At 39.0% G+C, this 21433-nt stretch overlaps 1 protein-coding gene across 2 annotated transcripts in view; it reads right to left on the bottom strand.

Annotated features, from left to right (window-relative positions):
- The window catches only part of PAK1 (p21 (RAC1) activated kinase 1), a 76559-nt gene that overhangs the window by 44082 nt on the left and 11044 nt on the right, over window positions 1–21433 (bottom strand). The window contains exons 2-4 of one of the 2 annotated variants that reach the window (XM_036257827.1): window positions 13633–13843; window positions 987–1087; window positions 335–482 (exon numbers count right to left, since the gene is read on the bottom strand). In XM_036257827.1, the coding sequence (XP_036113720.1) occupies window positions 335–482; window positions 987–1087; window positions 13633–13822 (439 nt within the window). In that variant the 5' untranslated portion in view covers window positions 13823–13843. The remainder of the gene's footprint in view (window positions 1–334; window positions 483–986; window positions 1088–13632; window positions 13844–21433) is intronic. The other variant, XM_036257829.1, reaches the window with a different exon arrangement.

Raw genomic sequence — 21433 nt, 5'->3', positions numbered from 1 at the left:
TCTAGAGATAGAAATTATTATTCCCATTTTTAGGTTCAAAGAAATGAAGTGATTCTTCGAAGCTCTGAATGTGAGGATTTAGATCTTCTAGAACAAAGTGTATGTTCTTTACAGGTTACTTTTTTAAAATGTGTAGTTTCAGAGTAAAGACTTAAGTCTGATGCAAAAAACCATTGTCTCGGCTCCCAAATTCCAAAATTCTGTCTTAGTGAAAGTACCATCTCCACTCTTCCCAATACTTGCTTCTCTCACCCCATGCCAACAGACAGGTGGCTCTTTTCCACCCAGAAGAAAATCCTTTTTTCCCAGACTGCCCTGGACACAATCCTCATACCTGTAAAGCTCATGTACTTCTGGCTGTTGGAGGTCTTCTTTGAGTTATAGAATTCCAATACATCTAGAACAGCCTGCGGGTTTTTCTTCTGCTCCGACTTAGTGATATTTGATGTCTGAAGCAAGCGGGCCCACTGTTCTGGCATACCCTGTAAGAGAGACGTGCAAGGCTGTCAGGAGGACACAGTCACAGGGAGCCCTGGAGGAAAATCGGTGCTCACTCTGATACCTGCTAGCAGTCAAGGACAATTTAGTCACTTCTTTCTCTCTATACCCTCAGAGCACCACACAAGCCTCTTTTATAATACTTATCTCATTGCATTAGTCATTTCTTGAGATTTTGCTTCTTCACCAGGCTATTCCTCCTTTAGAGTAGGAACCATATCTGATTTGTCTCTGTGTCATCAGTGTCCAGCACAGAGCCTGCTGCTAAGGGGCCACTTCACAGAGCTCTATTTAAGGAGTGAAGATGCAAAGGTTTCTTTGGTGCGATTTTGGAGATGGGAAAAGTGCCCCTCTTGTGAATATAAGAAGATAGTAATGAGGGTCTCAAGGAAAGACGGAGGCATCAGGAAAACTAGAAAGGATTGACTTTAACAGTGTATAGCCAGAACTCTGAAAGACCAAAGGCCTTTTTGTGACCCAGGACTTACTGTAAACTCCCCTGTGACCGCATCAAAACCAACGTGAATCGTGTGCTCAAAATCTGAAGGCAGGGAAATCTCTGGCCGTTCCTTCTCCTTCTTTTTATTTGCTGCAAAAGAAACAGGGAAAAGGAAGAAAAGAAAAAAAAAGAAAACAGAATCATTACATTTTTTAGGCTTACTTAGCTCTTTGTTGAGCCGTAGGCCCCTTCAGAGGCTCAGAACTGTCTACTCCACATAGGTATTTATGGAGCACAAGGCTGGACTTAAATTGGAATAGATGCTCAATGCACAATTAAAGACTTAATTTTCTATTAAACTCAAGTAAGGGAGGCACAGAAAGAACCTTCATCAGAGTTAATAGTCCTGGTTCTACCACTAATGAGCCATTTGATCCAGGGAAAGTCACTTCCCTCTTCTGCACCCTGGTTTCCCTCCCATCTGTAAAAAGAGGAGGCTCAAGTAGGTCATCTCTAAAGACACTTCCAGCCCTGGCATCCTATTTTCTATGAGCTTCTATAACCTGCATCTTACTTGTTTGGTCTTTGATTATGAGCTGCTTTAAGGTTCTCTAAATTACAGAATTTTATACTTGGAAGTTGATGTAATAATATGAATTGCTAACATTTTATCAGGGTACTTACCAGGCAATGGCTCAAGTTCTTTACATGTATTAATTACCTTTAGCCTCACAGCAACCCTATCAGTTAGGCACTATCATCCTTATTTTACAGACAAATAAACTGAAGGGCAGAGATTAAGTTACTTGCCCAAGGTCACAGAGTTAGTAACTGGCAGCGTCCAGACCCAAACCCAGGCAGTCTGCCTCAGAGCCTGAGCTCTAAACCACTATGCTATGCTGCTTCCCTATGTTAGGACCTTAAAGTATCTTTAAGTCCAAATACCTATAGTCATCCCTCTCCCATCAAGGTCTTGCATAAAGTGGATGTTCACTAAGGTCCTGTTGACCTGGCAGAAAGTTATAGTGCTGAAGTACCCTTGTTAAGGATCGAATCGTGTCCATCCAAAAAGCATATGTCCTAACACCTAGTAACTCAGAATGTGACCTTATTTGGAAATAGAGTCATTGCAGATATAATTCATTTTTTATTTGTATCATGCTCTAGTATTTACAAGGCACTTTCACATATGTTAGTTCACTGGAGCCTCAAAACAACTGTGACAAGCAGGGTAGTGATTATGTTGCCCATTTGACAGGAGAAGAAACAGGTTCCAAGAAGTTAAATAAACTGCCCAAGATCACTGAGCAATTTAGAAGGAAATGTGGAACCAGAACTAAGGATTTCAGACTCCCATCTCTAAAGCCTTCTATTCTATCAATCTTCCTCTCATGGATTGCTGCTGCTTATAATTATATTATCTCTCCTCTCTCCCAACACATTTATCTTATACACAGTGATCAAATTTACCCACTCTTCTCCCTCTTCATTGCCACCACCGTTTTTCAGGCATTGTTATCTGTGTCCTGAATCACCCTAACAGTAACCTATCACCTGCATTCTGGTCCTCTCCAATGCAAACAACAGTCAGGGTGATCTATAAACTTGCTATTCAAAGCAGCATCAGTGTCACTTGGGAGACTATTGGAAATGTATAATCTCATGCTCCACCATAGACCTAATGAATCCGAATATGAATTTTAATAAGACCCCAAATGATTCGTGTGCATATAAAAGTTTGAGAATCAACCCACAGCAACATCACTCTCAACAAGCAAAAACTAAGTGTTTCCCTTAACATCAGAAACTAGAAAGGCATGTGTACTATCGCCACTCTTATTCAATATAGCACTAGAAATCCTAGCCACAGCAATCAGATAAGACAAAGAAATAAAAGACATCCAAATTGGAAACGAAGAAGTAAAACTTTATTATTTACAGATAACATGACACTATATATAGAAAACTCTAAAGATTCCATCAAATTAAAATAAAATAAAATAAAATAAAATATAAAATAAAATATAAAATAAAATAATAAAATAAAATAATAAAAAAATAAAATAAATAAATAAAATAAAATAAAATAAAATAAAATAAAATAAAATAAAATAAAATAAAATAAAATAAAATAAAATAAAATAAAATAAAATAAAATAAAATACTAGAGCCCTGGCCAGTTTGGCTCAGCAGTTAGAGCATCGGTCTGCAGTCCAGAGAGACCTGGGTTCGGTTCCCACTAAGGGCACGTACCTTGGTTGCGGTTTGTCCCTAGGTTGTGTGGGTGGCAACCACTCAATGTGTCCCTTTCACATCGCTATTTCTCTCTCTCTCTCTCTCTTCCTCTCTCTCCCTCCCACTCTATCTGAACAAAAAATGGAAAAAATGTCCTCAGGTGAGGATAAAAATATATATATATACTAGAACTGATAAATGAATTCAATAAAGTAACCAGATGCAAAATAAATATTCCAAAACCAGTTGTATTTTTATATACCAATAATGACCTATCAGAAAGGGAAACTAAGAAAATGATTCCATTTACAATTGCATCTAAAAAACTAAATACATAAAATACCTTGGAATAAATTTAACCAAGGATGTAAATGACCTGTGGCAAATTATAAAACACTGAAGAAAGAAATAAAAGAAGCCAGGCTGGTGTGGCTCAGTGGTTGAGCGTTGACCCATGCACCAGGAGGTTGCCAGTTTGATTCCTGGTCAGGGCACATGCCCAGGTTGTGGGCTAAATCCCCAGTGTGGGGCATGCTGGAGTCAGCTAATCCATGTTTTCTCACATTGATGTTTCCATCTCTCTCTCCCTCGCCCTTCCTCTGTCTCTAAAATGAATAAAGAAAAAAAAAAAATTAAAGAAGATACAAATAAGTGGAAGTATATACCATGTTCATGGATAAGAATTATAATCATTAAAAAGTCCATACTGCTCAAAGAAATCTACAAATCCAATGCAATTCCTATCAAGATATCAATGGCATATTTCACAGAACTAGAACAAATATTCCAAAAATTTATATGGAACCACAAAGACCCTGAACAGCCACAGAAATCTTGAGAAAGAAGAACAAAGTTGGAGGAGTCACACTACCTGATATCAAATTATACTATAAGGCCATAGTAATCAAAACAGCATGGTACTACATGAAAACAGACATATAGATCAATGGAACAGAATAAAGAGCCCAGAAATAAACCCATGCCTTAATAGTCAATTAATATTTGACAAAGGAGGCAAGAACATACAATGGGGTAAAGAGGGCCTGTTCAATAAATGGTGCTGGGAAAATTGGACAAATATGTGCAAAAAAAGTGAAACTAGACCACCTTCTTACACCATACACAAAAATAACTCAAATGGATTAAAGGCTTAAAAGTAAGTAGCAAAGCCATGAAAATCCTATAAGAAAGCATAGGCAGTAAAAGCTCAGACATTTCTCATATCAATATTTTTGTCTGATATATCACCTTGGGCAAGGGAAACAAACAAACAAAATAAACAAATGAGATTATATCAAACTATAAAATTTTTGCACAGCAAAGGAAACCATCAACAAAATGAAAAGACAACCCACTGAATGGGAAAACATATTCACCAAAGAGACATTTGATAAAGGGTTAATACACAAAATTTATAAAGAACTTACACCGCTCAACACCAAAAAAACAAATAGTCCAATTAAAGTTTGGGCAAAGGACCTGAATGGACACTTATCCAAAGAGGACATACAAATACAGTCAACCCTCGCCACTTCACGCTTCGACTTTTGCGGCTTCACTCTATCGCGATGAAGCCACTAAAGTTGAAGTGCGAACTGGCAAGGGATGACTGTGTATAAAGAATCCTACTTCATGGAAATTCATTTATTGCGGTAGAGTCTGGAACTGATTAACCGCAATAAATGAGGGCCGACTGTAGCCAATAGACATATGAAAAGATGTCCAACATCACTAATCATCAGAGAAATGCAAATTAAAACCCCAATGAGATATCATATCACCTCATACCTGTCAGAATGGCTATCATCAATAAATCAACAAATGACAAGTGTTAGCGAGGATGTGGAGAAAAAAGTACTCTTGTGCACTGTTGGTAGAAATGCAGATTGGTACAGTCACCATGGAAAACAGTATGGAAATTCCCCAAAATATTAAAAATGGAACTGCCTTATAACCAGCGATCCTACTTCTAGGAATATATATAAAGAAACCTGAAACACTAATTCAATAGAATATATGCACCTCTATCTTCATTACAGTGTTATTTACAATAGCCAAGATTTGGAAGCAGCCTAAGTGCCCATCAGTAGTTGAGTGGATAAAAAAAAAAACTGGGGTACATTTTAGCAATGGAATACCATCCAAAAAAAAGGAAATCTTACCTTTTGTGACAGCATGGATAGACCTGGTAAGTATTATGCTAAGTGAAATAAGCCAGCTGAGAAAGACAAATACCATATGATTTCACTTATGTGGAATTTAATGAACAAAATAAACAAAACAGAAACAGACTCATTGATACAGAGAACAGATGGACAGCTGTCAGAGGGGAGAGGGGTTGGGGGGCTAGATGAAAAAGGTGAAAGGATTAAGCAAAAGTCACAGATACAAATACAGTATGGTGATTACCAGAGGGGAAGCGGGGTGAGGGAAGATAGAAGATGGTAAAGGGAAGCTAAATGGTGATGGAAGGAAACTTGATTTTGGGTGGTGAACACACAATACAACATAGAAGTGATATATTATAGAATTGTACACTTGAAACCTATATAATTTTATTAATCAATGTCACCCCAATAAATTCAATAAAAATTTAAAAACTAAAATAAAAGTTTGAGAATTAAGAGAATGAGAAGACAAACCACAGACAGAAAGAAAAATATTTGCAAAAGATATATTTAATAAATAATTATTATCCAAAATATACAAAGAATTCTTAAAACTCAACAGTAAGAAAACAATTCAATTAAGAAAATGATCAAAAGACATGGATCCATACATTGCCAAAGATGATTAAAGATGGAAGAGATGCTCAATGTAATATGTCATTAGGGAACTGCAAATTAAAACAACAGTGAAATACTACTCCACACCTGTTAGAATGGCCCAAATCCAAAACTGACACCACCATCTGCTGACAAGGATGTGGAGCAACAAAAACTTTCATTCATTGCTGGTGGGAATGAAAAATGGTACAGTCACTTTGGAAGACAGGGTGAGAGTTTCTTACAAAATTAAATATACCCTTTCCATACAATCAAGCAATCGCATTCCTTGGTATTTCTCCAAATGAGCTGAAAACTTATGTTCACATAAAAACTTGCACACAGATGTTTATAGAAGCTTTACTCATAATTGCCAAAACTTGGAAACAACCAAGATGTCCTTCAGCGGGTGAATGGATAAATAAACTGTGGCACATCCAGAAAGTAGAATATTATTCAGCACTAAGGAAACATGATCTATCAAGCCATGAAAAGAGGAACACATCACCAAGTGAAAGAAATCAATCTGGAAAGGCTACAGGTTTTAGCTATTTACGCACTTGACAATGTCTCTTCAAGAAGCAGCTGCTTTGAGAGAAGGAAGGCTAAGGGCTCACCAGGGCCAAAATTAAGCTGTCATTTGTAACATAAATCCATCTGTCTTACTCATAGCTAGAATGTGTGGGACATATTGCAGGGCTTTGGAATGCTTCTGTTCCTAAATTTCTTTTGATCTAGTCATTTAAAAGTCCGTTAAGAACAATTATGTTGTTTTTATGTTTTACTTATGTTTTTGTTTCATATTTATATATCATTATATTTTTATATAGTTTCTATTACGGTATTAATATACTATATAATATACCATCATAGGCATAAAATGGCAAATACAAGAGAAATTTTGGTAACGAAGTCACAGAGAGAGGATGAGTACTCTCTAGGAAAGAGCCCCAGAGAAAGGAAATCATTTAACACATAAACACACAGGGTAATGCTGGAGGTGGCTCTGCTTCCATAGGCCACTCTTCACTCTTCGCCCTTTGCATATACCTCCCATATTCCCACCTCCAAGTTTTTGCTCACTTTTTCTGCTCTTCCTCTCATTCTTCCTATTAAACATTCAGCCATCTTTTAAAGACTGGTTCAAGTCCCACTTCTTCCAAAATGGATTTCCTGCACTTTCCTCCCTCTGTGGATTCTTAAGACACTGAGTGAGCATTTAGTCATTTCCTATTTTGTATGATTCCTTGGGGTTTTTTAAGACTTAACTCCTAACTGAAGATAGGAGTCTTTAAGACAAAATCATGACCCAAATAATAACAGTAGCTAGGTTACTGTTATTAGTATTTTAAGGTTATTACTATTGTGTTATTACTCTGTTATGAACTACTTTTTATTATTGTTATTATTGTTTTGAAAATCAACTAAGGTAAAGAAGATGTGTGTGCTTTATAAGCTAAAGTTATCTTTGTAAGCTGTTATTTTTAACATAAGAGAGTATCAGAGACATTTCCACTGCAACCTCATGAGATAGCTGGGTCAGACCTGCTCAACTAATCTCCCCCTGGATGGATTGCTGACCCTCAAAAACTGTGATATAATAAATGTTTGTTGTTTTAAAATGCTAAAAAATAAAAATAGGGGAGGGAGGGGTCAGAGTAATATTTCCAAGCCCACTCATTAAGACAAAATTAGCTGAGGAGAAAGCAGAAAGAATCATCCTAATTTCCTGTAACTAGAGATTGAAGTGTATAAACAGGCTACAACCCTCACACATCCCAACTTTAACCCTATTTTTGGCCTGGTCCATGCCGCTTTCTGATAGCATGGGAGATGAGTCTGACACTGCAAAGTCCCATGTTGCTGTACAGCCCTCCAAGTTTCAGCACAAGTCGTTGGCCTTATTTATATTTTTAAAAGATTTATTTTTAAGAAGCACCTCTCATTGGTTCAGCTGAGCGAATCTGAACTCAAGGCAGTAAAACGCTCCAAACTTGGAGAGATAAACACTGATGCAGTCCAGTTTTAAAATTAACTTTGCTAAATGCTTCCCAAGCTCAGAGAATTCTACTTTGGTTGTGAAAATGCAGCCAGAAAAAGATTCCAAACGAAATGCTGCAGGACTTCCTGGAATAAACCAAAGGCTCCAGATCCTAACCACAGGAACCAGGCTTTCCCACATGGAATTCTGTGCTCAGCACCACCTATTACAGGCCCTCGATGACAGCTTCTTCCCATCATTTACACATTCCCCCAGGCACACACTGAAGCCATGCTGGAGGTCAGCATTAGGTAATGCCCACAGACCTTCTCTCCATTGCCAACTCACATCTCAGTCACTACCACAGCCCGCAGAGAACTCTAAACCCAGATCTCCTTAGAATCTGGGAATTCTGGTTCCAAAACTCGGGGTGAAACCCAGGCACCTGTATTTTTTAAAAGTACCACGAATGGGTCAGATGTGTAATCTGGGTTGAGAACAACCCAGAGAGAGTATGCTAGCAGGTAACACATACGTTAGGAAGATTTAGTTCCACACTCATCCCTACCACTTCCCAGCTGTGACACCTTGAACAATTCACATTTCTCTAATCCTCAGCCTCCCCAACTGAAAATGAGTTGTTGTGGGTATCGAATAAAACACAAAATGTGGTTTCTAGTTTAAAAACAACAACAACAAAAGCCACATACACTTCATATTTGTACAGTGTTTTACAGTTTATAAAATGCTTTTACACCCACTATGTCAAATGACAAAAGCCTCCTAATGATATGGAGTGGATGGAAATTATGACTATTACCATGTTACAGATAAAGATACTAGAATTAAAATAAATAGGTAAGGGGGGGAAATCACAGAGTTAGTAAATGTCAGAGGTAGTGTTGTGGGCAAGAACAGCACCAGGTGTTAAGCCGGTGGAGTCAGACCGGACCTCAATTCAGCAACCTTGGTACTTGAGTTCTGGCTAAGAAAGAATTTGGAGCCAAGACTCAAACTACAAGAGAAAGTCACAGAGGTAAAAGAAGTGAGCCATAGGAGAGACGGGCTTAGAAAGTAAGTTACAGCAGTAAATGAAGGGCCCCTAGAGTTTAGGAGAGAGAAAAGTAAAGCTAGCTCACCCTGGGGGAATGCATGGGGGAGGGGAAAGGCAGGGGTATTGCTCCCAGGAGAGTGTAATGGGTCCTTCTCCTCAGGGCTATCAAGGATGAAGATTTCAGGGGAGGATCTCAGTATCTCAATAGAATATTCATCAGCTTTCCAGGTGTGTCCTTTCAGGGTCATGGTCTCCACTGATTGGTCAGTGCCAGGGCAGGGAGTCATTAGTCACTGAAGCTGGTCCTGATGTCAGCCATGGTGTCGCTTGTCTGGTTTTGCTGCTTTTCTAGGCCTGGAGCTGAAATACAGCTGAGGCCTAGATGTATTTGATGTGGGTCAGAAACTCCTTGTCCTGGGAACTTAATGCTTAAGAGTTATTTTCTGACACCCTTGCTGGGTCCCCCTCTAAGGGAGTCTAACTGGCATGACTAGCAACATGCCAGGGGAGGAAATGTCAAGGGAGGTCCCTAACCACATGACCAACCATATAAAATGTTAGGGGGTCTAAATCACATGACCAGTGATATGCTAGAGGAGGAAAGGTTAATCTGGGGCAACAGCCTTGTTTTCCCAGTTTTGTTTGTTGCTAGGCACTAAGGGCTTTCCTCCCTGGTGACCTTCTGTATCTGGCCCATTGTCCTTCGTCTGCTTAAGTCTATCTAACTGCCTACCACAGTAGGACTCAATCTAGGGTATCTAAGTCTAGTTCTAGACCATTTCTCTATGCAGTTGGTATAAATTCTCAAATACTTGATAAGGGCACACCACTTTAAAGACTGCCAATGCTGCTGTGTATCCTGCTAGGGCCGAGTTAAATGCAAAGCAGCAGGTCAATAAATACTGATTGGTTGAATGGCAATCACAACAAGCACAAAATCAAGCTGAATAAAGGCTCCAAACAAAAGGAAAAAACCTCACTTTTCAAAAAATTCATTTTGATGTACACATGAATCATAGCCACCTGGGATCTTCAAACTATGTACTCAGGGCATGTACAGAAAATCTTAACTAGGGAATGTAAGCGAGGTTACTAGACCATTGCACAAGAGCCTCTGTAACTCTGTGCTTTGAATCTATAGAGATGCAGCTTTAATCTTGAGGTAAGAGATTTGTCTTTAGACCAGATGTGGCCTGAGGCTACTCAGCAAGGATTTCCAGGAGAACCTCCAGGGCTACAGCTTTGTCACAGACTCAAGCACTTTACAATGGCCTAGATTCTTTTCACCTACATATACAACCTTATCCAACTTCATCTTTATAATTAATATCTCATTTATCTAATTACAGGATTTCAAAGGTTTAAGAGACTGTATTTGTCCACTGGACTGATTCTAACTTTTTAGATGAAGGCACTGAAGTCTACAGAGAACTAATTGACCCAAAGCAGGCAACCAATTTATAGGAGAACCAAGACTACAACCCAGATATTCAGACCCCCACCTCCCTTTTTAGTACATAAGATTATCCCTTCAGTTTCCAATGACATCTGAAGTTTATGCTTCCATCTGCTTTTCTTTTTTTAAAGAGTTTCATTGAGATAAAATTCATATCCTATATAATTCACCTATATAGTGTACAATTCAGTGGCTTTTAGTATATTCACAGAGCCCGGCAAACATCCCTATCATCAATTTGCAAACATTTTCATCACCCCAAAAAGAAAACCCATACCACGTAGCCAACACCCCCTAATTCCATCTGTCTCCCCACAGCCCTTGGCAACCACTCATCTACATTTTGTCTATGGATCTGCCCATTCTGAACATTTCATATAAAAGGAATCATACAATATGTGGTCTTTTGTTTCTGCCTTCTTTCACTAACATTGTTCTCAAGGGTCACCCATGTTATACTATGGATCAGGACTTCATTTCTTTTTGTTACCAAATGATAGTTTTTTGTATGGATATACTACATTTTATTTATACATTCATCAGTTAATAGATACTTGGGTTATTTCTCCTTTTTGGCTATTATGAATGATGCTACTACAAACATTCATGTACAAGTTTTGTGTGGGCATGTTTTCATTTCTGTGCTATGTGGTAAAACTCTATGCTTAACCTTTTGAGGAACCGCCACACTTTCCCACAGTTGGCTGCACCATTTACATTCCCACCAGCAGAGGGTGAGGGTTTCAGTTTCTCCATATCCTTGCCAACACTTGTTGTTATTGCCATCCTAGTAGGTGAAGTAGTCTCTCATTGTGGTTCTGATTTGCATTTCCTAAATGGTTAATAATTATGAGCATCTTTTCATGAGCTTACTGGCAATTGGTATACCTTCTTTGGAGAGATGGCTACTTGGGTCCTTTGCCCATTTTTTAAACTAAGTTGTCTTTTTATTATTCAGTTGTAATAGCTCCTGATATATTTTTGACACAAGTCTCTTATCAGATACATAACTGGGAAATTTCTTGCCCATTCTGTGGGTTCTTTTTACTTTCTTGATGGTCTCCTATGAAGCACAAGTTTTTAATTGATGATGCCTATCAGGCAAGAATTTTATTATCTTCCAGTTTGTCAGCAAAAACAATTCCAACCTTTTAATTAAAAAAAATTTTTTTTATCCTCACCCAAGGACATTTTCCCATTTTTTTATTCAGATAGAGTGGGAGGGAGAGAGAGAAACATCGATGTGAAAGGGACACATCGAGTGGCTACCACCTGCACGACCCAACCAGGGCTGGGGACAAAATGCAACTGAAGTACATGCCCTTAGCGGGAACCAAACCCGGGTCTCTCTGGACCGCAGGCCGATGCTCTAACCGCTGAGCCAAACCGGCCAGGGCTAATTTTAAATTTTAAAAGTCTTCTTCCTTTCCTCGGCCACTACTTGGCCTCTTCACTACATGTAGAAACCTGGGATGAAGGCCTACTTATTTATAGAAATCTTCTAACAATTATGGTTGATAAAAACACAATATTAAAAATAAGCATACACCTAAATTGAGGGATAAACAAAGTGGCTGTATATGTGGGAGAAGGTGCCAGGGCAGGATAACACCACCTACATCATACTGGGAGCTACTATATAAATAAATTAGCCAAAAAATGCAAGTTAAGCAAGTTACCCATCTCCTTTCTATCTAGACCTGAAAAGAGCTCACAATGAAGTTGGAGTAGGAGAAAGGATAAACATATAAAGATACAAGCCCAAAGTACTCAATAAAAATCCTCAATAGTTCTCATTTCAGTTATTCACCAATCATTTCCTATTTGTAAGATCATTGCTTTTTAGACATCTCTATGTCAAGATATTTCAAATGCTAAGTGTCTGAAATTGTCCTTTCACCTCAAATGCAAAGTGTTTAAAGTCATCATCTTCCCTGCTCTCCAACCATCAACCCTCTTGACTTGTTCCTCTTCCTGTGTTCCCTACCTGGTTAATGATGCCACCATCTACCATCTCCCCCGATCTGTAGTTATACAGTTATATTTTTCTATAACACAAGATATTTTCTGCAATTCATCACTGTGGTTGTTATACTTGGCCTACTGTTTCAGAATCACAATTCTGATTTTGTCATGTAACCTACTAGCCATGCATCCCACCTTCAAACAAGAAAAGAGAACGGGAACTAAAATTTGAGTACCTTCTGTGTAGAGGATACTGTATTAGGAACTTTGCATGTAATCTTTACACAACAACCCTATAAGATACCATCCCAATTTTAGAGATTGAAAAATCGCGATCTTTCTAGAGATAGAAAACTAAAAGTCAAAGGTGTTACCTGACATACGTAAGGTCAGAGAGCTGGTAAGTGATGAATCCAGGGTTTGAACCAGGTTCACCTAAATCAGAAGCTCATGATAACTATTTACAGACAGAAAGCCAATTTCTTCAGCATGCCACAAGAACAAAGCCCTGCAAGCATAACTGAGAATGTTACTTCATATCAACAGACAAATAAATATTTGGGGGAGGTGGTGTCAAAAAAAAAAGTCATCTATCCATATAGACACCCAAACCTCTATTTCACTACCTTGTCCATAGGATATCAGTGACTTTAACAAATACACTGTTAAAATCCTGATTATTCTTCTAGAAGTTGTATCAATAAAAAGGAAATGAGCCCGCCTAGGATGACTTGTTTTTAGTGAACTCATGCTGAGTCCTGCTTCCTTTCCTCAGCTATTACTTGCTCTTCTTCCTGATATTTAATCCCCAAATCTGGGTGTGAGCTCAGGACATAGGAATAAAGAAGAGGCAATCAAGTATCTGGAAAGAGGACATTGCAAATAAAATTAGTTTGGGAAAAAACATTTTCAAATGAAGACATGTCAATATTTCTTACACTGTGAGAGTTCATAAAGAGCTTAAATCAATAAACATAAACAGACTGTCCAAAGTCTGGCAAAATCATAATTATTTTCTTAGAATTTTGCTCAGAATAATTAATAGAGTTTAAAAATAGGTCTATTTTCTATTTGACTTCAGTCACTTTAGGAAAAAAAGGCAAGGAAAATATTTAATGCAGGGGGTCGGGTATTAAAGGAAAATTAAGACAAAGAAAGAACAGATCTTTTATCCAGGTTACCAAAACAACAACAACAACTACGTATACAAATGATGAGAAAAAAAATGAAATACTGTACTTTTATCTCCAGGTAAGATGGATCGGTAAAATCGGTCCTTCTTTTTCTTCTCCTCTGGATTTGGAGGCAGAGGTTTGGAACCATGGTTTAGGGTTCCGGCATCTTTGCTACCAGCTCCAATCATAGTGCTGGTGTTTCTCATTGGAGGGGCTGGAGGTTTATCTTGAATGTCTAGGCCGTTATTTGACATTGTCACCACCACCAGCAGCTACTGGAATCATAAGAAAAAGAACATAACACTTTTATTATTTTTGAGCAAAATGAAATATGTGTTGAAAAGTTTAAAAGAATCCAAATTATACAATCGTTCCTTCAGGGCCCAGCTCAAGCCCCTCCACTGCATACCATGACTACAGCTATCGTATTCAGTCAACAATACTCAAAGATATAATGCTTGCTCTGTGCCAAGCACTGCTGAAAATTCACAAGGTTCTTGCTTTTCTCTGCATTCCCCTAACTAAGGCACTGGAGAACACAGAAAACCAGGATGATGTCATTTAAAAGACAGAAACTTGGCCCAGCTAAACTAAGTATGAATCCCAGTGCCATGTACTAGCTTTAGAAAAATTCCTTAACCATCAATCATTGGGTACCATTTATTCATTCACATGAAGTTTAAATAAAACTGCTAACAGCATTCCACATAGTGAATTCTCTGCCTCTGTCTACTTTCATAACCTAAGGAAAATCACATTCACACTCTGGAATGGACAGTGTCACTCTATCAAAGGTCTGTAAAGCTGCAGGTTTTGTAAACAGTTTTATTGAAAGTAGCAACACCCATTCATTTACAAATTGTCTATGGCTTCTTTCACATTCCAATGACAGGGCTGAGTGGCTGCAACAGCGACTATCTGCTCACAAACCTAAAATGTTTACTATCTTTACAGGAAAAGTTTGCTGACACCTGGCCTATATTACCTTTGCACTATCTCCTTCCTCTAAAACTTGACCTTATTCTAAATACATGATGGTAAATGCAGTAACCATCCTAAATTTATTGGCAATCTCCAATGCTTCTGGAAAATAGAAGGAATAAAATCTAAAAAAATAAAAAAATCTCAATCACATGGTAGCAGTAGTTTTTTAATAAAGACAAATGTTATTACCTCAAATAAGTGTCAATGGATAAATATGAATGTTCCCAAAATTAATAGTTTCTCACTACTCTTCCATGCAACTGTGGAAAATATATCTTTAACCATAGCTGCTTAGAATGTAAACTCCTTGGAGTCAAACACAACAGTGTTTCAAAGACTAAAGCGGTTCATTTAAAAAAAAATAAAACCAGTATAATAATTACCCAGAGCTTTTTAGAATATATATATGCTCTGTTTTGACCACCATAAATTTTGATTTAATATGGCTGGGCTAAGGCCAAAAATCTGTAATTTAAAAAATTAGTGATCTCAATGCCAGCCAGATTTGAATACCGTTGCTTTAGATATCAATTACTTAAATGCTATAAAAAAATCTATAGGAGTCTTTTTAACATTTCTAATAAATGCAGAACTAAATGATTCATTTTTCCTCCATAATCCTTTCTCCATGTATCCTTTGGAAATGTTCTCACCTCTAAGAAATTAGGTGTGCCCACCAGACCAAGGCAATGGGTATATTTCCAGGTTATTACACTTATTTTTACTATGTTAAAACTGTCTTCAACAGGAGCCAGAATGTTCCCCAAAGGTTGGGCTCAATTTCTGTCACCTTTGCAAACCAAAAGTGCCTATAGTATCTAACTCTCAGTATATTCAATAAATATTTGTTTTTCCTTTTTTTTAATCTTTATTGTTGAATGTATTACAGATGTTCCTCATTTTTCCCCCATTAACCCCCACCTCCCCACTCCCGCCCCCCTCCTGCCTTTTCCCACATTATTGTCTGTGTCCATTGGTTATGCATACAAGTTCTTTGGTTTATTTCTTCCCACCCCACCAACCCCTTTCCCTTTAAGGTTTGTCAGTCTAGTAATGAATTTGTACTTCTTAATCCCTTCACCTTTTTCACCCATTCCCCCAACCCCCCTCACATCTGGCAACCAACAAAATGTTCTCTGTATCTATGAGAATGTTTCTGCTCTGCCTGTTCATTTTGTTTGTAGATTCCATTGTCAATAGATATGTATTCACTGCCATTTGGTTTGTTCATATATTTTATCTTTTTCTTCAAAAAGACCCTTCATCATTTCATATAATAACGGTTTGGTGGTGAACTCCTTTAACTTTGTCTTGTCTAGAAAACTATATAGCCATCGATTCTAAATGACAGTTTTGTAGGATAGAGTAATCTTGGGTATAGGTTCTTGCTTTTCATCACTCTGAATATTTCTTGCCACTCCCTTCTGGCCTGCAAAGTTTCTTTTGAGAAATCAGCTGACAGTCTTATGGGAACTCCCTTGTAGGTAACTAACTGCTTTTCTCTTGCTGCTTTTAACATTCTCTCTTTGTCTTGAACCTTTTGCATTTTGATGATGATGTGTCTTGGCGTGGGCCTCTTGGGGTTCACCTTTTTTGGGACTCTCTGTGCTTCCTGGACTTGTATGTCTGTTTCCTTCACCAAGTTAGGAAAGTTTTCTGCCATTATTGTTTCAAACAGGTTTTCAATTTCTTGTTCTCTCTCTTGAAGTTGTCCCAGAGGCTCCTTACACTATTCTCATTTTTTTGTATTCTTTTTTCTTTTTGCTGTTCTGATTGGGCGTTTTTTGCTTCCTTATATTCCAAATCAATGGTTTGCTTCTTGGATTTACGTACTCTACTATTGAATCTGTGTAAATTATTCTTTATTTCAGTTAATCCCTCCTTCATTTCTGACTGTGCATCCTTCATTTCTGACTGGTCCTTTTTGATACTCTTGAGGCCCTCACTAAGTTCATTGAGCATCCTTATAAGCAGTATTTTGAACTCAGCATCTGTTAGGTTGCTTATCTCCATTTTGCTTAGTTCTTTTCCTGGGGTTTTGTTCTGTTCTTTCATTTGGGACCTGTTCCTTTGTCTCCTCATTTTGGCTGCCTCCCTGTGTTTATTTCTATGTATTACTTAACGAGAGGTATGGGGCTATCTGAGACCAGATGCTGCTTGTTTGAAAGAATTTAGGAAAACCTGAAGCAGGATCCAAGACAGGCCAATCCTATGGTTAAGCAACTGGCAACAGCTTGGGTGGGCCTGAAAGTTGGGTAGGGCGGGGCCTCAGGGAGTCACCAGGTTGGAGCTACCAGTGTGAGCCAGGTTGCTGGAGTCCCAGATATGGCGACTGTCTGCCGCACCAGGGAAGGGCTCACCAAATGAACAAAGGCCTCTGACAGCACGTTTGTCCCGGAGAAAGCCCCCTCTCCAGCCCCCTCGCTCCAGTGCCAAACAGCTCAGTTCTTCCCTGTATGTCTCTGGTGCCCCTCAAGCTGCCTCCCCTCCAAGCTTAGAGGGAGAGAGTCCAATAAGTCCGTGCACGGGCCCTTTAAGGAGCTGCCTGGGGCTCCAGCCACGTCAGCTTCCCTGAGCCTCAGTTCCTGCTGGTTTTTCCAGCCAGAAGTTATGGGGACTTCTCTTCCTGGCACTGGAACCCTGAGCAGGGCACCTGGTGTGGGACGGGGACCCCTCAGTCCTCAGGAAGGACCTTCCTAGCTCAGGTGTCCTCCTGATTTTTATCCGCCACACGTGAGTGTGGGACCAGCCCATCGCGCCTCCACCCCTCCTACCAGTCTCCATGCAGCTGCTGCTTTAATTCCGTAGTTGTAGGACTTCCATTCAGCTTGATTTCAGGCGGTTTTGAATGATGGTTGTTCTGTAGTTTAGCTGTAACTTTGATGTGGTTTTGGGAGGACGCGATACCACGTTTACCTACGCCACCATCTTGACCGGAAGTCCATATTCAATAAATATTTAATCAAAAGTTTGCACAGGGATCTATACCTTTCCATTAAAGAGGACAGTATAGATGAAATTTTAAGCTTCTTCCCAATCTGACATTGACCCACCTTATAAACTAAGCCACCATACCTGAACACAACTTACATTCAAACTACACCTCAGAAATCTCTGTCCTCCTAAATTTGCCAACGAGTCCCTTATGCTTCTCCTGACTCCTCAGTGTTTCTGGTCAATGATTTCTCCTACCTCTGTGTATAATTCATCCTGACCTTCCTCTGGCAAATTAATTGCTCCTTACTTCTCTTTTTGAACAAAATAAATCAAGCAAGCAAAGGCAATCTTGTTAATCTAGATTAACTCTCTGGGTGGTGTGCTTTTTTATCCATCTCTTCCAGTTTCACTTTGCAGATTTGCTTTTGCTTTCCTACCAGCCCCAACTCCAGTCTCTCAGCTGCCCAAAGAGAACTGCGGCTCATTTCTCAAGTATACTTTCCCACTCCGAACTGCCAGTTCCAAAATTATACTCCCCGCAGCCACCTGATATTCAAAACAGGCCCTTCTTTGCCTCTTCGGCCAACAACTTCATTGACTGTAACTCCCTTTCACAACCACAGCCCAAGATTGTGCCCAAATGCTTCATCAACTTTTCTGACACAGCTTTCTTTTGTTTCTCAGTTCTTTCACCATGCTTGGAAGAGTCTTGGTGGTAGAGCTCCACTTTCAAAAGGACCCCAAGTTACTTAAAACATAAATTCTGCTTTTGGAATACACGGTCTGAATCCTCTTTACCACATTCCAGCCTTGGTCATCCAGCCTATGCTCGAAAACCGCCAGGGACAAAAAATCTCGTCTGAAAGTCAGCCCATTCTGTCTTTGGTCACCTCACTGAGAGAGTTCTCAGTCATACTAAGTTCTACCTATCTCACACGGCATCCCTTCCCCTGCCAGACTAAGACTCAACTCCTCAAAAACAAAGTTCAGTCTTATTTACTTCTCAATCCCCAACACCAGGCCTGGCAAAAAAAACAAAAAACAGGTAATCAATAAAGATTTGTTGAACAAATGAACAAATAAAAGAACACGTGAACAAAATAAAACAAATTAAAAAACAAACAAAAACTACTTCCATCGATTAGACCTAAATCCTACCACCTCGTAGGGCTATCCAGAAAGTACTATTGCCTCTTCCCCAGACAGAACTTTAGATACTTGAAATCATCGTTAAGATCCCCCAAAACCTGAAGGAATTAAGATGTACAAATTTCCAGTTACAAAAACAGCCACAGGGAAGTAAAACAGCATCCAGAATATAGTCAATAACACTGTAATAAGTCTATATGGTGTCGGGTGGGTACTAAAATCAGGCTGATCACTTCATAAGTTATATAAATGTGGAATCATAATGGTGTGCACCTGAAACTTATATGATATTGTATGCCAACTGTAATCAAACATTTTTTTAAGTGGAAAAAAATGACACCCTCCCAATCTATTTTCTCAATGCTAAACATTGCCAGTACCTTCAACTATACTCACAGAATAGTTTTGTGCCTTCTTAATCCTTTCCTCTGAACTTACTTGGACTTACTGTTTCTATACTACTTTTCCAGTTTCCCTGTAGCCCTCCAATCAGTCCTTTCCTATGGTTTCTCCGAAAGTTTCACTCCCTTTACACTTCATAGATCCCACACACACACTTTCTGTCCATCTACACTTATCACAATACTTAGCACATTTTAAAACACACTATTTTAAATTTCGTTTGCAAGAAAAAAGTCTAAAACATCAATTTTGAGAAGGGAAAGACAAAACACACTCAACTCTTAAATAAGGAGATCAAGTACATTTTAAATCATCTAACAGTCTCTGTAGGCCAACAATATGGGAGAAAAGACAAACCAATCCCTTCTGACATACTGCAGTATAGAGCTAGGCCTGCGGCCAACATTTAGGACGACAGTTCAGATGGTATCCCTCTAATCATCCTAGAAGACACACTAGCACAACAGACAGTGAGAAAGACAGACTGACCAGGTTTTACCAATGCCCCAGAGGTTCAGGGAGCCTAAAAACTTATGAGAAACTAATTATACTGAAGTATTAATTATTAATCAACTGAATGGCTCTATAATCGTGGCAGGATCACTGTGAGGTTTCCAAAGGGCCATTGGTAGGGTGCTATAGCAAAAAGATGACTGGAGATAAAATCAGGAGACCTGAGTTTAACTCCTGGCTCTGCTATTTACTAGCTATTTAAATGCCTTCACCTAAGAGCTGCAATGTGTTGTTTCCCACTCTGCAGTCTCTAGACAGATACTGGTCAAGAGGCAACCAACGAGGAGAAGAATCTGTGTCTCTTTTGCTGTAAAAAGCATAAAGGTACAGTGCTAAGAGTAGAAAGAAGGGAAAGAAAAGACTTTCTAAGTTTAGCCACTATGAGTAAGGTATCTTACATACTGGATGAAACTAGACAGGGATGAAGGGAAGGAATATTCTCATCAACTACTTCCTTCCACCATATCACATCTGGATTCCACAGCCACTAGTATAAAACAGAGCCAAGATAATCAAAGATTTTAAGATACACATAACATCAAAGCCAGAAGCATCCCCTCATATAACAGGTAGGAATACTGAGGTCTAGAAGAAAATTGCCTAAAATCATACAGAAATTTAAAGGTGGGGCTTAGGCCCAGCTGGTGTGGTTTAGTGGATTGAGCTTGTCCCACAGACTGAGAGATCCGGGTTCGATTCCCAGTCAGGGCATATGCCCGGTTGTGAGCTCGATCCCCAATGCGGGGCATGCAGAAGGCAGCTGATCGATGTATCTCTTCCACGTCGATGTTTCTGTCTCTCTCTCCCTCTCTCTCTAGAAGAATCAATAAAAACATATTTAAAAAAAAAGAATAGGTCAGACTAGTGGTCATTGACTCGCGACTATTAGAATCCCCTATGAGCTTCTTAAAACACTAGCTGAAGTACTTAGGAGGAAGTATACTAATACCTGCAATTTACTTTGAAATGCATTTTTTAAAACTAAGATTGATTAATGGATGAACATAGGGATGTGATATAATATACATGTCAATATCTAATATATAATGGATGTGATAAAGCAAGTATATAAAAATGTTTAGGGTAGAAGAATCTAGGTGGTGGTTATACAGCTATTCACTATAAAATCCTTTGAAGTGTGCTGTATGTCTGAAAATTTTCCTAATAAAAAGTTGCGGCTTGAGCTCTGATTTAATTTGTCGGGGCTGGCCCAAGCACTGGTATAGTACCTGGACCAAAGAAAACAGACAATAAATAAATAAATTATTCTGATGGAGAGCAATAATGGCAAATGCATCCCAGACCACAGGACTAAGTATGAGGGTACAGTGTGGCAGAATTCAGCATGAAGATGAAAAAGCAGGATGCAGAGATCACAGGAGGTCTTTTCTCTTCTGCACACATACAGCTCCTTTAGTCAGAAAAAAAGGTCCCTTCTTAGCAGATCTAGATCTGCGCAAAGAATGACTCCTGTTAAAAATAAAAGATGATGCCCTGGCTAGTTTGCCTTAGCGGTTTGAGAATCGGCCCATGGACCAAAGTTGTGGGTTCAATTCTGGTCAAGGACACATACCTCGGTTGCAGTTCGGTCCCCGGCCCTGGTAAGGGTTGTGTAGGAGGCAACCAACCAATGTGTCTTTCTCACATCGATGTTTCTCTCTCTCTCTCTCTCTCTCCCCCTTCCACTCTATCTGAAGATAAATGGAAAAATATCCTTAGGTGAGGATTAAAAAAATAAAAAAATAAAATAAATAAAAGATGACACTGTTGATTTTTTTTTAGATAGACTGGGAGGGAGAGAGAGAAAGAGAGAGAGACATCGACATGAAAGGGACAAATCGAGTGGCTGCCTTCTGCACTGGTCGGGGACAAACTGCAAC

Source organism: Molossus molossus, unplaced genomic scaffold (assembly GCF_014108415.1).
Source record: "Molossus molossus isolate mMolMol1 unplaced genomic scaffold, mMolMol1.p scaffold_m16_p_13, whole genome shotgun sequence".
In the NCBI taxonomy this organism is placed as follows: Eukaryota; Metazoa; Chordata; class Mammalia; order Chiroptera; family Molossidae; genus Molossus; species Molossus molossus.
This window is presented reverse-complemented; position numbering and strand designations above follow the sequence as displayed.